This window comes from Apteryx mantelli, chromosome 5 (assembly GCF_036417845.1).
Source record: "Apteryx mantelli isolate bAptMan1 chromosome 5, bAptMan1.hap1, whole genome shotgun sequence".
Lineage (NCBI taxonomy): Eukaryota > Metazoa > Chordata > Aves > Apterygiformes > Apterygidae > Apteryx > Apteryx mantelli.
Window position 1 is genome coordinate 891,994 of NC_089982.1, and position 14,848 is coordinate 906,841.

General features: G+C 49.0%; 1 protein-coding gene across 1 annotated transcript; it reads left to right on the forward strand.

The window, feature by feature from the left end:
* Positions 1-2,062: 2,062 nt before the first annotated feature.
* LOC136992129 (interferon-inducible GTPase 5-like) lies at positions 2,063-10,146 on the forward strand. Its single transcript, XM_067296982.1, has 4 exons — positions 2,063-3,305; positions 3,880-3,959; positions 8,617-9,141; positions 9,954-10,146. The coding sequence occupies exons 1-4, from the start codon at positions 2,172-2,174 to the stop codon at positions 10,144-10,146; spliced, it is 1,932 nt and encodes a 643-aa protein (XP_067153083.1). The 5' UTR covers positions 2,063-2,171.
* The last annotated feature ends 4,702 nt before the right edge of the window (positions 10,147-14,848 follow it).

Genomic DNA, 14,848 nt, shown 5'->3' on the forward strand with positions numbered 1-14,848 from the left:
GTGTTTTGTGGGTACCGGTGTGTCAGCTTTGGGGAGAGCAGACGGCAGCTGGTGGGGCAGCCAGGCAGAGGGCCAAAGGGGGCACTGAGGGCAGGGGGATGCATCTGGCCAAGCACAGACCTGGACTTGGGTCTGGGACTCACATCGCAGAGCAGCTTGTTTCTCCTCGCCCGTGGGGAAGGCAGCACCCCCAGCGCCAAGGCAGAGATCTCCCCTGCAGGCAGCCACGCTGGACAGCGGCATCCCGGCCACGTGGTCCAGGACCTTTGTCCTCAGGGCTGCAAGATTTCTCCTTAACCAGACTGTCCTTCAGCTCTTCAGAAGCAGAGCCTCAGGGAATAATCACTGGTGGCCTCCTCAAGGCACAGATTGTAACCTGAGCCTGCGCCCGAGCGAGCGAGTGTTAGCACCATGGACACGTGGTTGGCGACTTCCCCCAACTCACAGGCCTGTCCCCAGCCTCCCCCGGCATCCATGCTGCACAGCCCCAGCCCTCAAGTGGCTCCCAAAGGAGATGCCTCTGTGCCCAGACGCTCCTCCTGAGAGGCTCCTCCTGAAACGCAGAGCTTCTAGGTGAGAAGTCCAGCAGTACTCTTTCAGGGATGTCACCAGGATTGCAATGTCAACAGCAGCAGAGAGACCAGGGATGGGAACAGCAGATGCTCCACACGACGCAAGGCTTTTCAGCCAGACATACTTCATCAGCTCCTCCTTTTTCTTTCTCAGGACCTCCCTTGAAGTGATGGCCAGGCACTGTAGGAAGCGGAATTTCTTCTCACTTGGCAGATCATCCAGGAAGGTTTGCAGCAGTCTGGGACCATCGTACATCATGCTAAAATCATCCCTGCAGACAAGAAAGACTTGAGGGGACCTTATGCCCAGACGTGCCAGCTTCATTTCACAGTCCTGCCTGATCCTAAGCAGGACTGCCATCTCATCATACCGCTGTGACCGGGTCTCAGTAGCTTGCTTCCCTTTTGCCTTCAGGACTCCCTTCTCAGCATTTGTCATCTATTATTTCTAAAACCCAGGCGCCAGGTACTGCTGCGGAGGTGTGCGGGAGCGAGGGGCTGGGTGGTGTCCTCGGGGCATGAGTGGTGGAAGCAAGTGGAGCCTGCAAGAGGGCTGCGGCTGGCCTTGGCGCTTCCCTAGAGGGGTCCGAGCGTGCGGAGATGAGGACGCGGTCCCCGAGAGAGGTCGGGCCAGTTGCCGTGGTGGTTCCTGCTGTGCTGTGCGTGGTCCTGGTGCAGGGGTGTGAGGCTTCCCTGGGCTCTTCTCTGCTCCCGGGCTTCCCTGGTGGCTGGAGAGAAGGTCCCTCCGGGACGGGGTAAAGAATACCTCGCCCATGATTAGTCCGTTCAGATTGCGCTGTGGTCTTCTGATTTGCTCTTGCCGTTGCTGGTGCTCCCAGTGTGCTTCTTCTGGACCTTTCTGGACGCTCTCGCACTTCCTGATGACCATCAGGCTGTTTGCACAGCTTGGCTATGTGCTCCCTTGGGGGCACGCCAAAATGACGCTGTAGTTTGGGACAGGTGGTTTCCTATTTCTCCTCCCCGAGCAAAAAGAGGGTTAACGTTCACAGGCTTCTGCAAACAGCTACCCTAACTCGGCCTGCCTCGTGCTGGCTGCTACCCCGGCTAGTTCCCGGGGCAGGAAGGGCTTTGGCTTCCCGCAGGGTGACACCGCCGAGTGTGCTAGTGGGTCTCAGCGGCTGGGAGAGGCGGCTGGTGCTGGTCTGTGAAAAGCAACTGTGCAAGCAGGCAGCAAGAGAGAGGACCCTGCGGTCCACCCCGCTCTGGGCTCCCCTGCCCATCTGCCCCGTGCCTGGGCCCATTTCCCGGCAATCCCCTCTGAGACAAGACACCCCCCTCTTCACCCAGCCCTTGTCCCGCAGCTCTGAGACTGCCCCCAAGCACCTCTTCTGCTGCTCCCTCAGCCCATCCCAGCTCGGATCCCTCTTCTCCGTCCCCACAGCACCTTGGCCCACGCTCCCCAGGCCTCCTCCTGCCTCCCAGCGTGCACAGCCTCAGAGTCGTTCCTCGTAGCCCAGGCTTGGCTGGGCTTCAGCGTGGCCGGCAGAGGGGAGCGGGCACGCTGGACAGGCTGCTTTGGTGGCCACGCTCTGCCTGCGGCTCAAGCCTTGTGCTGAATTCCTCTTTCTGCTGCTACGCATGGAGAGAGACAGCCTGTGCTCTTCTTCCAGGTTCACCGGGCACCCACTCGCTGCAGCTGCCATGGCCAGCGCTGAGGCACACTTGGAGGCGGAGGCTCTTCCCCCTATTTCTGAAGGAGACATGAATGAGATAAGGGCTGCACTAGAGAAAGGAGACCTCACAGCAGCAGCCACAAAAGCACAGGAGATCCTGGCTAATGAAGAACAGATCCAGCTCCACATTGCTGTAACAGGTGAGTCAGGCTCCGGGAAATCATCTTTCATCAATGCCATGCGTGGCCTGCAGGACCATGAGGAGGGCGCAGCTGAGCTTGGAGTGATGGAGACAACGATGGAGTGCAGCCCTTATCCTCACCCCCAGCACTCCCACGTGACTGTCTGGGACCTGCCTGGGATTGGGACACCCAGTTGCACACCGGACACCTACCTTAAGCAGGTGCATTTTGACCACTATGACTTCTTCATCATCATCTCCTCCAGCCACTTCACACAAAATGCTGCAACTCTTGCAAAGGAGATTCAGGCTCAGGGGAAGCGTTTCTACTTTGTGTGCTCCAAGGTGGATCAGGACGTGAGCAATGAGCGAAGACTGTACAATGAGGAGGGAGTCCTGAAGGCAAAAGGGAAGCAAGCTACTGAGACCCGGTCACAGCGGTATGATGAGATGGCAGTCCTGCTTAGGATCAGGCAGGACTGTGAAAGGAAGCTGGCACGTCTGGGCATAAGGTCCCCTCAAGTCTTTCTTGTCTGCAGGGATGATTTTAGCATGAAGTACGATGGTCCCAGACTGCTGCAAACCTTCCTGGATGATCTGCCAAGTGAGAAGAAACTCAGCTTCCTACAGTGCCTGGCCATCACTTCAAGGGAGGTCCTGAGAAAGAAAAAGGAGGAGCTGATGAAGTATGTCTGGCTGAAAAGCCTTGCGTCGTGTGGAGCATCTGCTGTTCCCATCCCCAGTCTCTCTACTGCTGTTGACATTGCAATCCTGGTGACATCGCTGAAAGAGTACTGCCGGACCTTTGGCCTGACTGAGGAATCCCTCCAGAAACTTGCAGAACAGGTGAACAAGCCTGTCAAGGAGCTCACAGATGGCATAAAGACCCCCCTGGACCACGAAATAACCAAGGATCTTGTAATTAAGCTGTTGACCCAAAGCATTGGGGGTGCTGCGAAAAATCTTCCATTTTTGTTGAAATCCATCCCCACTTTCTTAGGGCCTATAGGTTCTCTGGTGTCTGCAGCAATGGCTTTCCCCACCACGTTCTTTCTGTTGAGGAATTTTCTGTCTGATGCTGCTGATGATGCCGAACGTGTTCTGCAGAAGGCTTTAGAGGGGACGACTCAAAAGAGCCACTTGTGGAGCTGAGCACAAACTGTGTGAAAGGAGTGTGTGGAGCTGCCAAGAGCAGGGGGGAGAGGGGCTGAGTCCAGCCAGCTGAATTCTCCACGGGTGGCCAATGCCTTGCTGTGTGGAAGTGCTGCGGGGTGCTCTGGTGGCGCTGGGGAGTGGGGGGAACCGCTGAAGCTATGTGTGTCTTGGCAGCAGGACAGCTCAGGAGGAGTGTGGCCAAGACTGCTCCTGCAGTAGTCTATTGCTTTCTTGTGAAGCTAGTTAGCAGTAGGTCTTCTATTGGGAATCAACCTAAAATTTTAATCTGTTAAACCAGTCCATTTCCTCAAATGTGTTCATTGTCTCTTCTGTGCAGAGATTAGGTGGGGCATTCCTGGAGCAGTCAGGGCTTGATGACAGCATAGCTCTGGGTATGCGCACAGCCCTTATATCCAGGTACATCACGATTTTAACCACATCTTCTTTCTTATATCACAGTTATTGCTTAAATTCCTTGGATAAGAGGGAAGCAATTCATACTTCCAGGGAGTAGGCTGGGGGAAAGCTCAAGGTGGGTCCAGATTTCTCCCCACTCCATTTGGAGTTTGCCATAAGGAAGCGCTCTTCAGAGCTGGGGTTCTTTCTGGAGGTGTACGGGGGCAGAGAAAGCCAAAAGGAGGGGTCTGAGGGTGGCACCAAAAGCCAAGCCGAGCTCAGGGGAGCATAGGAAGCCTAAAGGAGGGGTGTGGAGAGCATGAAAGGTCTCTTGGGGGTTCAGAAAAAGCATGACAAAGGGATCTGGGGGTCACAAAAAGGTGACAGGCGGGATGTGGGAGGGCATCAGGAAGCCCCGTGGAGGAGTCTGAGGAGCCCATGAGGATGGAGAGCGGCACAAAGAGCGAAAGGAAGAGCCCTGGGGAGGCACCAAAGGTAAAAGAAGGGACCTCAGGGGCATAAGAAGCTAAACAGAGGGCTCTGGGGGCACAGGAAGGGTGAGAGGAGGGACCTGGATGTGAAGGAAGGGTGGAAGAGGGGTGGTGGGTGGCACAAAAAGCTGAAAGCAGGGATCTGGGGAGCGCGAAGCCAAATGGAGGCACCCAGGGGTTGTACGCAAACGTACAATTGAGGAATGTGGGAGCACAAAATGGGGAAAAAAGGGGAGCTGGGGGCAGGGGTGAATAAAGGGAAAAGGAGGCATCTGGGGGGCACAAAAAAGCCCGAAGGAGGGCGCAGAAAGGTCAAAGGGGGATGCGGGTGGCAAAAGAAGCTGGGAGCAGGGATCTTGGGGGTGCAAAATGCCAGAGGGATCTGGGGGGGTTGCAAGGCCTGAACACAGGGACTCGTCTCTGCACTCACCGCAGGGTCGCTCCAGCTTTTCCCCTCACTGAGGAAGGGCTTTGCCAACATTTGGGGTGTCCCGCGACACCATCCCACAACCTTTCGCCCATTCCCCTCATGTCCACACCATCTCCGACATGTTTTGGGTCAAGAAAGTGCAAAACAAGCACCAAAATGCCATCAAAAGGGTCCTTTTGGGGGCAAGGGGGAGGAGGAAAAAATACAGGTTACCTGAGGAACATGCCTGGAATGTGTCAATACAGCTAATATTAACACTAAATATTCTTCTATTTCAATATTTCTATCAATTTGTTTTTCCTAATAGTCTTCTATTTGTTTCATGAATATTTACATCATTTGACTAACCTTACGCTCTTAATTAACATTTCCTTTTCATTTAATGTTACTAATGGTCAAGTTTCCTTTTATTAATATTTATAATATACCTTTATGAATATTTCTCATTTATCACAAAAATTGTTTTTCATTTTCCTATTATTCTATTAATATTTCTATTAATATTTTTCTGCCAATGCTTTTCTATCGTCTTCTGTTCTATTAATATTTCTAGTCTTATTGTTCTAGCGTATTTCTACTGTTGTGTGACTAATTCTACAGCCTTTATGTTAATATTTGAATTATGATTTTAGTTTTCCTTTCAGTGGTATTCCTAGCTTTATTCTTGTGGGGGTGGTGGGGCGGCGGTGGCAGCGAGGACTGCCTGGCCCCAGGTAAGCGGGGGAGCTCAGGAACGAGCTCCGTGGCTCCTCCAGGGGCTTGGTAAAGGCAGGGTGAGGGGACTGGGAGCAGTCCTTTGTGGGAAAAAGACCTCTGTTCTTCCCCTTCTCCCCCCCTCCTGTTTTTTTTGCAAAGATCCTGCTGGATACTCCCCTTCTCCGTCCAATCTGGAGCTCTCCAGCACGTCTGGCTGCTGAAGCAGCAGCAATGGGAGAAACCACGGAGTAAGAAGACTGCAAATATTCTCAGAAAGGGGGAAAAGTCAGGGAAACGGAGGCTAAATCCTGCCTTTTGGGGGCTCAAGAACAGCTTTAGGGGCTGTTTTGGGGGCTCACAAATGCAGACTGAGCCCCCAAAGCAGCCTGCTGAACCTGTCTCTGAGCCCCAAAACCGCAGGATTTAGCTTCCCTTTCTAAGCCCCAAACCAGCCCCTTCAGCCTCTGTTTTTCAAGCCCCCCAAACAGCCCCTGAGCTTGTTTTTGAGCACCCAAAAGGCAGGACTGAGACTCCATTTCTGAGCCCCCCCAAACAGCCCCAAAACATGCTTTATGAGGCCCCCAAATGTAGGACTTACTTAAAAATGAAGGGCAAATCCTGAACTTCTGGGGCTCAAAAACAGCTTACGGGGGCTGTTTTGGGGGGATCAGGAATGGAGACGGAGCCCCCAAAACAGCCCCCGGAAGCTGTTCTTCGGCCCCCAAAACACAGGAGTTTTAACCTTCTTTCCTAACCCCAAACCTGCCCCCTCACCCTGCCTTTCCCAAGCCCCTGGAGCAGCCATGGAGCTCGTTCCTGAGCTCCTGTGCTTGCCTGGGGCTGGGCAGCGCTCGCTGCCACCGCCGGCTCCGGTGCGTGTGAAAGGAGGAGCAATCCCCCATGCGCCCGGTGCTGCAATAAAGTGATGTCGACTTTCTAACCTAATCCCTGTGGTTGGAAAACGTTATTTCCTGGATTTTTGGTGATGATTTCTGGCGACCCAGGCAGGACTCTGCGTCTGAGGCGTCGCGGACCAACGGAATCATGAGGACTCCAGTGCGCACCAGAGTATTTTCAGGGAGATCCTCCCATTCCCTGGTCTGTTAGGTCTCTCGCCTGGCCTTTGGGTAAAGTAAAAGGCATTGCTTGTGGGTTGTTGACTTACCCATAAGTCGTGATGGAAAATTCACGCAGGGTTGAGTTATTTACAGGTTTTAAGGGAATAGGGGACTGGTCTTAGGAAATTCTATATGCAATTACGGGGTTGCCTGGAGTATAGAATAAGGTATTCATATTGTTTTGGGAACTGCTACCTTGTTAATAATGGGAACGGGACAGTTGACCGAAGAGAAGGTTGTGAAAAACTTCTCCGTTAGGTTGCATGTTGAAATATTGGAAACAGTTGGGGGGAGACCCCTTGATGCGAAAGAAACTTGTGGAATATTGTAATCATTGGTGGCCAATGTATAAACTAGAAGATCATGAAAAATGGCCTTTGAATGGAACTGTAAATTATAACACCATTTTACAGTTAATGTTGTTTTGTCGAAGGGAGGGGAAATGGGACGAAATGCCTTATATCGATCTTTTCTTTACACTGCGAAAACACCCTGAACGGTGGAAGGATGGTATGCTTACACCAAAAGATCCTATGGTTCTTGCATTAGAAAAGGAGGATAAAAGGGCCCCTAAGTGGTGTTGCTTGGCCTTTAGCGTAGGGAAGCGCTGTATTAAATATAGACAGGGCGAGGAAGAAGATGTTGAAATGCTAGTGGGCCCTGGGGTTGGGGACAGGCAGGAGCTAAGGGGGGGTGAATGGGAGCAATGAGCAAACTAGACGCACAGGGCATAGGTTGGTGGGTCATGACTCAGAGGAAGACAGTAGTTCAGATGAAGAGGGACAATACGGAGGGGATGAGGGCTCTAGCCCTATTGCAGGAAGAACCAGAAAGGGACCTTCTAGAGTAATTCAGGCACCCCTGAGACAGGCAGTAGGAGCCAACAGACCAGTAACTGTTAAGGTACCATTTTCAGTAATCGATTTGAGATCTCGGAAGGAGTTGGGACTTATAGGGAGGACCCTGACAAAGTAGCTAAGGTATTAGAAACAGTTGTTAGAATGCAAGACCCAGACTGGAATGATCTGCAGGTCATAATGGACACATTATTGTCACTAGATGAGAGGACCGTAGTATTAGCAAAAGCCAAGGAAGAGGCAGAAAGGATTCATGTGCAAGGGGGACAACAAGGCACAGTAAATGACCATTTTCCACCCATGGATCCTACGTGGGACCCGAACAATCCGGCCCAGCGAGAGTTACTCACTAGAAGCAATATGTCAGACTCCTGAACCAGGGTCCGAAAGAGAGCTGAGAGCCTTTCTAGGGATGGCCAGATGGTGTCACTTGTGGATAATTGATTTTGGACTCCTTGCTAAACCATTATATGATACTGTAAGCAGAGAAGGAGAGATCCTTGTCCGGATGCTGGAGTGCTGAAAAGCATTCAAAGAATTAAAAGTTGCTTTGATAAAAGCTCCAACATTGGGACTCCCAAATTTAGAGAAACCTTTTGAACTGTTTGTTCATGAGAGGTCCCACCTAGCCTTGGGAGTACTCGCTCAGAAATTGGGATCCTGGGAGAGACCCGTGGGATACTTTTCCAAACAGCTGGATAACATGAGCAAAGGATGGCCACCCTGTTTAAGGGCAGTGGCAGCAACAGTGCTATTGATTCAAGAAGCCAGAAAACTAACTCTGGGACAAAAGATGTTGGTGTTTGTACCACATACAGTGACGGCTGTGCTTGAACAAAAGGGAAATCATTGGTTGTCCCCTAGCAGGATCCTGAAATACCAGGCTATACTGCTTGAGCAAGAAGACGTTGAATAGAAGATGACAACATCCTTCAATCCAGCTATGTTCTTGGCTGGGCAGGGAGAAGAGGAAGAACTTGTACATGACTGCCTCCAGATCATTGAACAGGTGCACACCAGCTGAATAGACCTTCAAGATATTCCACTTGAGGTAGTAGACTGGGAATTGTTTGTTGACGGCAACAGCTTTGTGAGGGATGGAAAGCGGAAGGCTGGGTACGCTGTGGTTACCCAAGAGAAGGTAATTGAGGCACAAGCTCTGCCTCCTAATACCTCAGCTCGAAAGGCAGAACTGATAGCTCTGCAACGAGCAGTAGAACTCTCAAAAGGCAAAAGAGTCAATATTTCGACTGATTCTAAATTTGCATTTGAAGTCGTCCATGCTCATGGGGCAATTTGGAAAGAAAGGGGGTTACTATCCTCTCAAGGGTCTCCCATCAAATATGGACAAACCATCATGAACCTGTTGAATGGAGTCCAGCTACCTCAACAGATAGCCATAACGCATTGTAAGGCGCATCAGTATGGTAACACTCCTGTAAACAACGGAAACCGACTTGCGGACAAGGCTGCAAAAGATGCAGTTGAGGGAGCACTTCTCCTAGTGATACCAGAAAAATATAGGGACTTGAGTGACAGCACTCCAATATACCAGGAAGAGGACGAAAGACTAGCTGAATTACTAAAAGCAACCAAGAATCAAACAGGATGGTGGGTAACACCCACCAAACAAGTGATTATTCCCCAAAATCTTATGAGGAAAATAGCGGAAGAGACTCATCAGACAACACATTGGGGCACGGAAGCAATGACTGAAAGTTTAAAATACCAAGTTTTAAGTGTAAGAATGAGTGGAATAGTCAAAAGTATTGTAAAGAAACGTGAACTTTGTTTACAAAACAACCCCTATCAATACAAATGTCCTCCACCAGGAGTCACGAAAAAAGGGAACTGCCCAGGTGAATATTGGCAGATAGACTTTTCTGAATTACCAAGACAAAATGGGTACAAGTATCTGTTGGTGTTGGTAGACACCTTTTCAGGATGGCCAGAGACTTTCCTTTGTCGCACCAACAATGCTAGGGAAGGAGTAAAAAAACCTTACTAAAGGAAATAATTCCTAGATTTGGAGTACCTCAGATAGAGGGTCTCATTTCTTACCGGAAATAGTACAAAAACTATCAAAGGTCCTTGAGATAAAATGGGATTTACATACACCTTGGAGGCCTCAATCTAGTGGGAAAGTAGAAAGGGTGAATCAGAGTTTAAAAAAAAAAAGAGTAAGATTTATCAGGAAGCTCATTTAAAATGGCCAGATGCATCGCCATTAGCTTTATTGAGAGTAAGAATAAGACCAAACTCTAAAGAAAAACTGAGCCCATATGAGATAGTGTATGGGAGACCCTATCAGACAACCACGGGGGGGGGGGGGGGCGGGGGGAGAGGATGTACACATCCTTGGGGAGAAAAAGCTAAAAGACTATGTTATGTCCTTGGGAAAGGTTTTTGTCTTTCCTTCACAGGTATGTCATCCAGTCTGCTCCGGTTCCCCTGGCAGTTACTGTCCATCCTCACCAGTCTGGAGACTGGATATACATCAAGACGTGGAGCAATGAGCTCCTGCGGGAGAAGTGGAAAGGACCATACCAAGTATTGTTGACCACCCACACCGCTGTCAAGGTGCAAGGAATAGATTCCTTGAGTCACTGCAGTTGAACGAAACTAGCTCCACAGCAGATGAAGTGGACTGTTGCCAACCCATCACCTGGTGATCCATTATGTCTAAAACTCAGACGGACAGCATGAAATTAATAATAATAGTCTGTATTTTTGGACTAACCAAGGCAAGGGATAATATGATTTTACAATTATTACAGTCATTTGGGAGCATGCACAATACCAGTAGCCTTACTGCATGCCTACCATCACCCCATTCTTTACTTTACTTCACTTTACTTCACTGCCATCCTTTAAAATGGGGCGTATTAACTTTTAACCTCTCTAGAATGTGGAACAATATCCACAATATCAGTGGGGTGCAAATTATTAAAGTCCCGTGAGATCAAACAGTATACTATAGTAACAGAACTCCATGTTGGAGTCGGGGATTAAGCATTCTACCCACCGGAGAAGAGATGATATGGAACGTACTAGAGAATAAGGATAGCTCTTGCCCAGATGGTTTTCAACAGGACGGGTTACCCAATGGTGAGGACTTACGCTGGAACGCAGACAATGTGTATAGTAGTTTATATGGTAGAAAGAAGAGGTCAATTAACTCACAATCAGGAGGTGATTAGACCTCATATGAATGTGCTCAGGTGCCATGGGGAGTGGATTTAACCTCTATATGGAAAAGTTCAGAACAAGGAGAATGGCATTATAGTCAAAAGGCAGATTGGTGTTTAGAGTGGGCTGGGGAAGTAGGTGCAAACTTATCCTCTATTAAGCAACCTTTGCTAGAAGGAGCCAGAAAGAAACTAGGAAACTCCATGCTAAACTCTACTAACATTTTTAATTGCACCTCTAGTGATCTTGAAATACAACAAATTGGACCAATAGCGTGAACTTTAAGGTTAGGTTGCCTTTGCAGGAATCTGACCACTTCTATCAACCAGACACGGATGGGAGACAATTCGATTAATCGTAAAAAGAAGGTACTCCCAGCTATGGGTCACACAGTATGGGTAAAAGGAGATGGAACTTGGACAACTCATCTACCCCTTGATGGAAAAACAACCCTTCTTCACTCTAGGATTGTTGACCCTATGTCCTCTGTGGAGGAAGAATCCCATCACTGCGGTTTCAAATGGCTTGGTAAAACGGGACCGAACTAAGGAAGAGGACTGGAAACAACCTAGTGCGGGAACTGTTGTTGCTTGGGTAGGGCACCACCAGGTCTGTTTATCTGCTGAGACCATCCTGTTCAAGTTGGAGGGGGGCTTCCTTGTCAAACTGCAAGAGTTGTCTTTAAATGACATGCTACCATAAAAGGAAAAAAGAGTAAGGGGAGATTTCTTAAACAACCACCAGGGGCCCTCGGAGTACCCCATAATGTGTATAATGAATGCACAGCTTTGTGATTAATATATGCATAAAGCTCCTGGAAATAGGCAGGGAGTTTGTGGCTAGTTAATGAATATGTAGTGGCTAGCCAAATAAATATGTGCTGTGTAAAATCGTTGGTGTGCATGAAAGGAGGAGCGATTCCCCCATGCGCCCAACGCCGCAATAAAGTAGTGCCGACTTTCTAACCTCATCCCTGTGGTTGGAGAGTGTTATTTCCCGGATTTTCGGTGATACACCCCTACTCCTCCTGCAAAGGGAACGCCGACAGATTGGTACCGATTAAAGCCGTTCCTCTTCCCAGACTTTACTCAAGGGCTTGTCCCTCACGGCCTTGAGAAAAACTGCTTAAAGTGGAGGCCTGTAATAAGTCATTTTAAAAACCAGGCTTGTTTTGCTTCTGAGCAACTGCAGTGCTGCATGTGACCTAAATATTAGCTGTATTTGTGCCAGGGATGAGCAGAAGCCCTTTGGAAAGCAGGGGTTGGAGTGCAAGGGCTTGGCCTTCCACAGCAGATGTTGCAAGGACAACCTGGACGTGGGAGGTAGGGGGTGAGCAGTCACCTGCAGCACTGCCCGGCCACCAGATCTCCCCCTGCCTCCAACTTACGAATGGTCCAAAGAGAACATGGCCTTGTCTTTGCACAGCTCTTCGCCTCCTGCCCTGGGAGGGACCACTACAGCTCTCCCTCCCCTCTTCTGCTTTCAGACATGCAGCTGATGCTTCCTCCTCGTGATTTAGCAGAGTAGTTTCTGCAGAGAAACACTGAGAAACTTCAAATAAAGGAGTACCTGGGGCATTAACAGCCTTAGATGAGTACTTTGCTATTTTAAATACTTCATAAGTTTCATGCCTTGAACCAAAGGACAGGGGAGATATTGCAGCAGAAGAGAATTTTATAGGCTGTTGTGGATGATGCAGCAACCTGGCAGAGTACTTATTGGGAGAGGAGGTAGAGCGAGATAAAGGACAGCAATTCTGAAACTGTCACAAAACATTTAAAAAGGGGGAAAAAATGTATTTGGCAGATCTGCAGCTCCAGAGGTTGTACGATGCTTGCTCGGCTAATCCTTTGTAGCCATTATTAAGAGCTACTGAAATGTCCCAGGATGGTCAGCTCCTGCCCAGTCTGTTTACTTGCCAGTGTCCCTCTGAAAAATCTTGATTTTCCTTCATCTTCACTAGAAAAGGCAGCACAGGTCTGGGAATTAGATCCCAGCTGGGGACCGATTCCCTGGTGATCTCTGATACAGTACCTCTGAGCTTGGGGGGGGGTCTCCTTTTCCCTGTCCATATGACTGCTCTTGCGTTGCACACCTCCAAGTCGTAGACAGGAGGTAGCTTGCCCAAACATCTTCCCAGCGTGGAAGGTTGTTTCTCTTGTAACAGAAGCACCCTGCGTTGGGGATCTATTTGGGGTGCTTGTGTGGCATTTTTAAGGTAACCTCTGAGTGCCCTTTTCTCTTCGTTCTCTCAGCAGAGCTCTGTGCTCCCATCTTACAGAAGGGCAACAGTGGACCAACCCCGACCCCGGGTATCTGACTCTACTTCCATGAGATGATGCTAGGCTCGAGCCACTAGTATTTGCAAGAGAGCAAGAGAGCTGGGCCTGAGGGTGACATCATTAGTAGAGTTTGACACCTCTTCCCCATCTCCCTTCCAATAGTGGCCCTTTCAGCCTCTTTCATGAGGCGCATCCCCAGTGGACACCAGGAGGGCAGCTGGAGCTGCTGGGAGGTAATACCAGGCTGTAGGTTGCCCCTGCCTTGGTGAGAGTGGGGTGATTTGTAGGGCTGCTCCCATGGCATCAGATCTGGAGAGCAGGGTGGTGGCCTTGGTCCCCCCTAGGCAGGTCCTGGCGAGAATTAGTGGGGTAAGATGGCGAGGATGTCCCAAGTCCCTGAACTGGAAGATACCACTCACTTGGCGTCTGGAACCAGATCCTGGGGAAGTGCAGAGCCAGCTTTTGTCGGGAGTAATTTCACCCAGAGGTATGTGGAGGATATTTCTTTCATTCCAAGTAGTTCAATTAGCTCAGTTCAGAGACTAATTTGTTCAAATTTTAGAAACTCTTTGAGAGATGAAAAGCTCTTTCAACAATTTATTGATAAAAACAAGGCGTGAGAGGCTAAGACCTACTAATTCTAAAATCTAAAATTCTAAAATCTTAACAGGTTTGCTAATGAGAAACAACAGTACAATTTGCTGTCTATAGATAAAGCTGACTTCATGCAAGGGAGATCTACTGAAGCAATAAAAGAAGTTCTCTCTTTGTTTATTTAAAGGCAGTTCTGTTTTCCATCCACACAGAGTTTGACTAAAATTGCCAATAAATGGTTCATTTCCTAACCAAAGGAAATGAATCATTCATCATTTTTCTAGAAGTCTTTGCCGACTCACTTCCAGTTTTGAAAGTTTTGTCTATCTGACTTCACCAGTTCCTCGGCCACAGGAGATCATGGGAGTTAACAAACTGTATTGGATGATTGTAACTGGTTTTTATAGCAACACCTGAAACAGGCATTTCTCTGTTAAGTGATTTAAGAAGCATTTATGGAGTAGCTTTCATGTAGCTTGTATTTCTTGCAGGGTTAGAGAAAGCATGAGAAAAGCTTCCAATTCCAGACACTAATTTTCTCACATCCGCCCGAGTACATCTCCAAGCCTCCTAAAATGCCATCATCCCGCTGGTGTGGGATGTTAAATAAGAACACTTACAAAGATTTCCTTTCCCTGTCAAGAGCACAAGCTGATTAAAAACAATGTCTTGAAATGACCTTTTCCACAATCGCCTAACCTGGTAGCCAAACGTTCAGCCCAGTGGTCACCCCACACTCACTATCACCAGTATCTCCTTTCTGCTCACATCCTTCAAAAATTTTGAGGCCTTCTTTATGTGGTGGTGGGTGTCAGAAAAGCACCTTTGGCTTATGAATGGTGTCTGTCGTTTGTTTTGGCCAGGGGTACGTGTTTTCCTGGACATTTGTTCCTTTATTTGTGCTGAGGAGGTCTCACACAGGTCAGGCAGTTCCAACGGTTTTAAGAAGCTGCTGTTTGATGAGGCTTTCGTTACGTGGCATCTGCTTCCCCCTGCTGGGAGGTTTCTCCTGTGCTAGGGTGAAGAGAGCAGTCCGTAAAAAATAACGAAACCCAGTAGAGATTTTATCTACCTTTATTCCATTTATTTCAGAACTTAGAAGACGGATGCAATGAGATTGTCAAGATCAGCAGCGCTCCTGAAGCGGAAATGAGATGCGACAGACTTGTGGATCTGGGACAAAAAATAGTATCACTGCAGGTTTGAATTGCAAGGCGATGGCACTGAATGGAGGGATCCTACCCTTGTGGGAG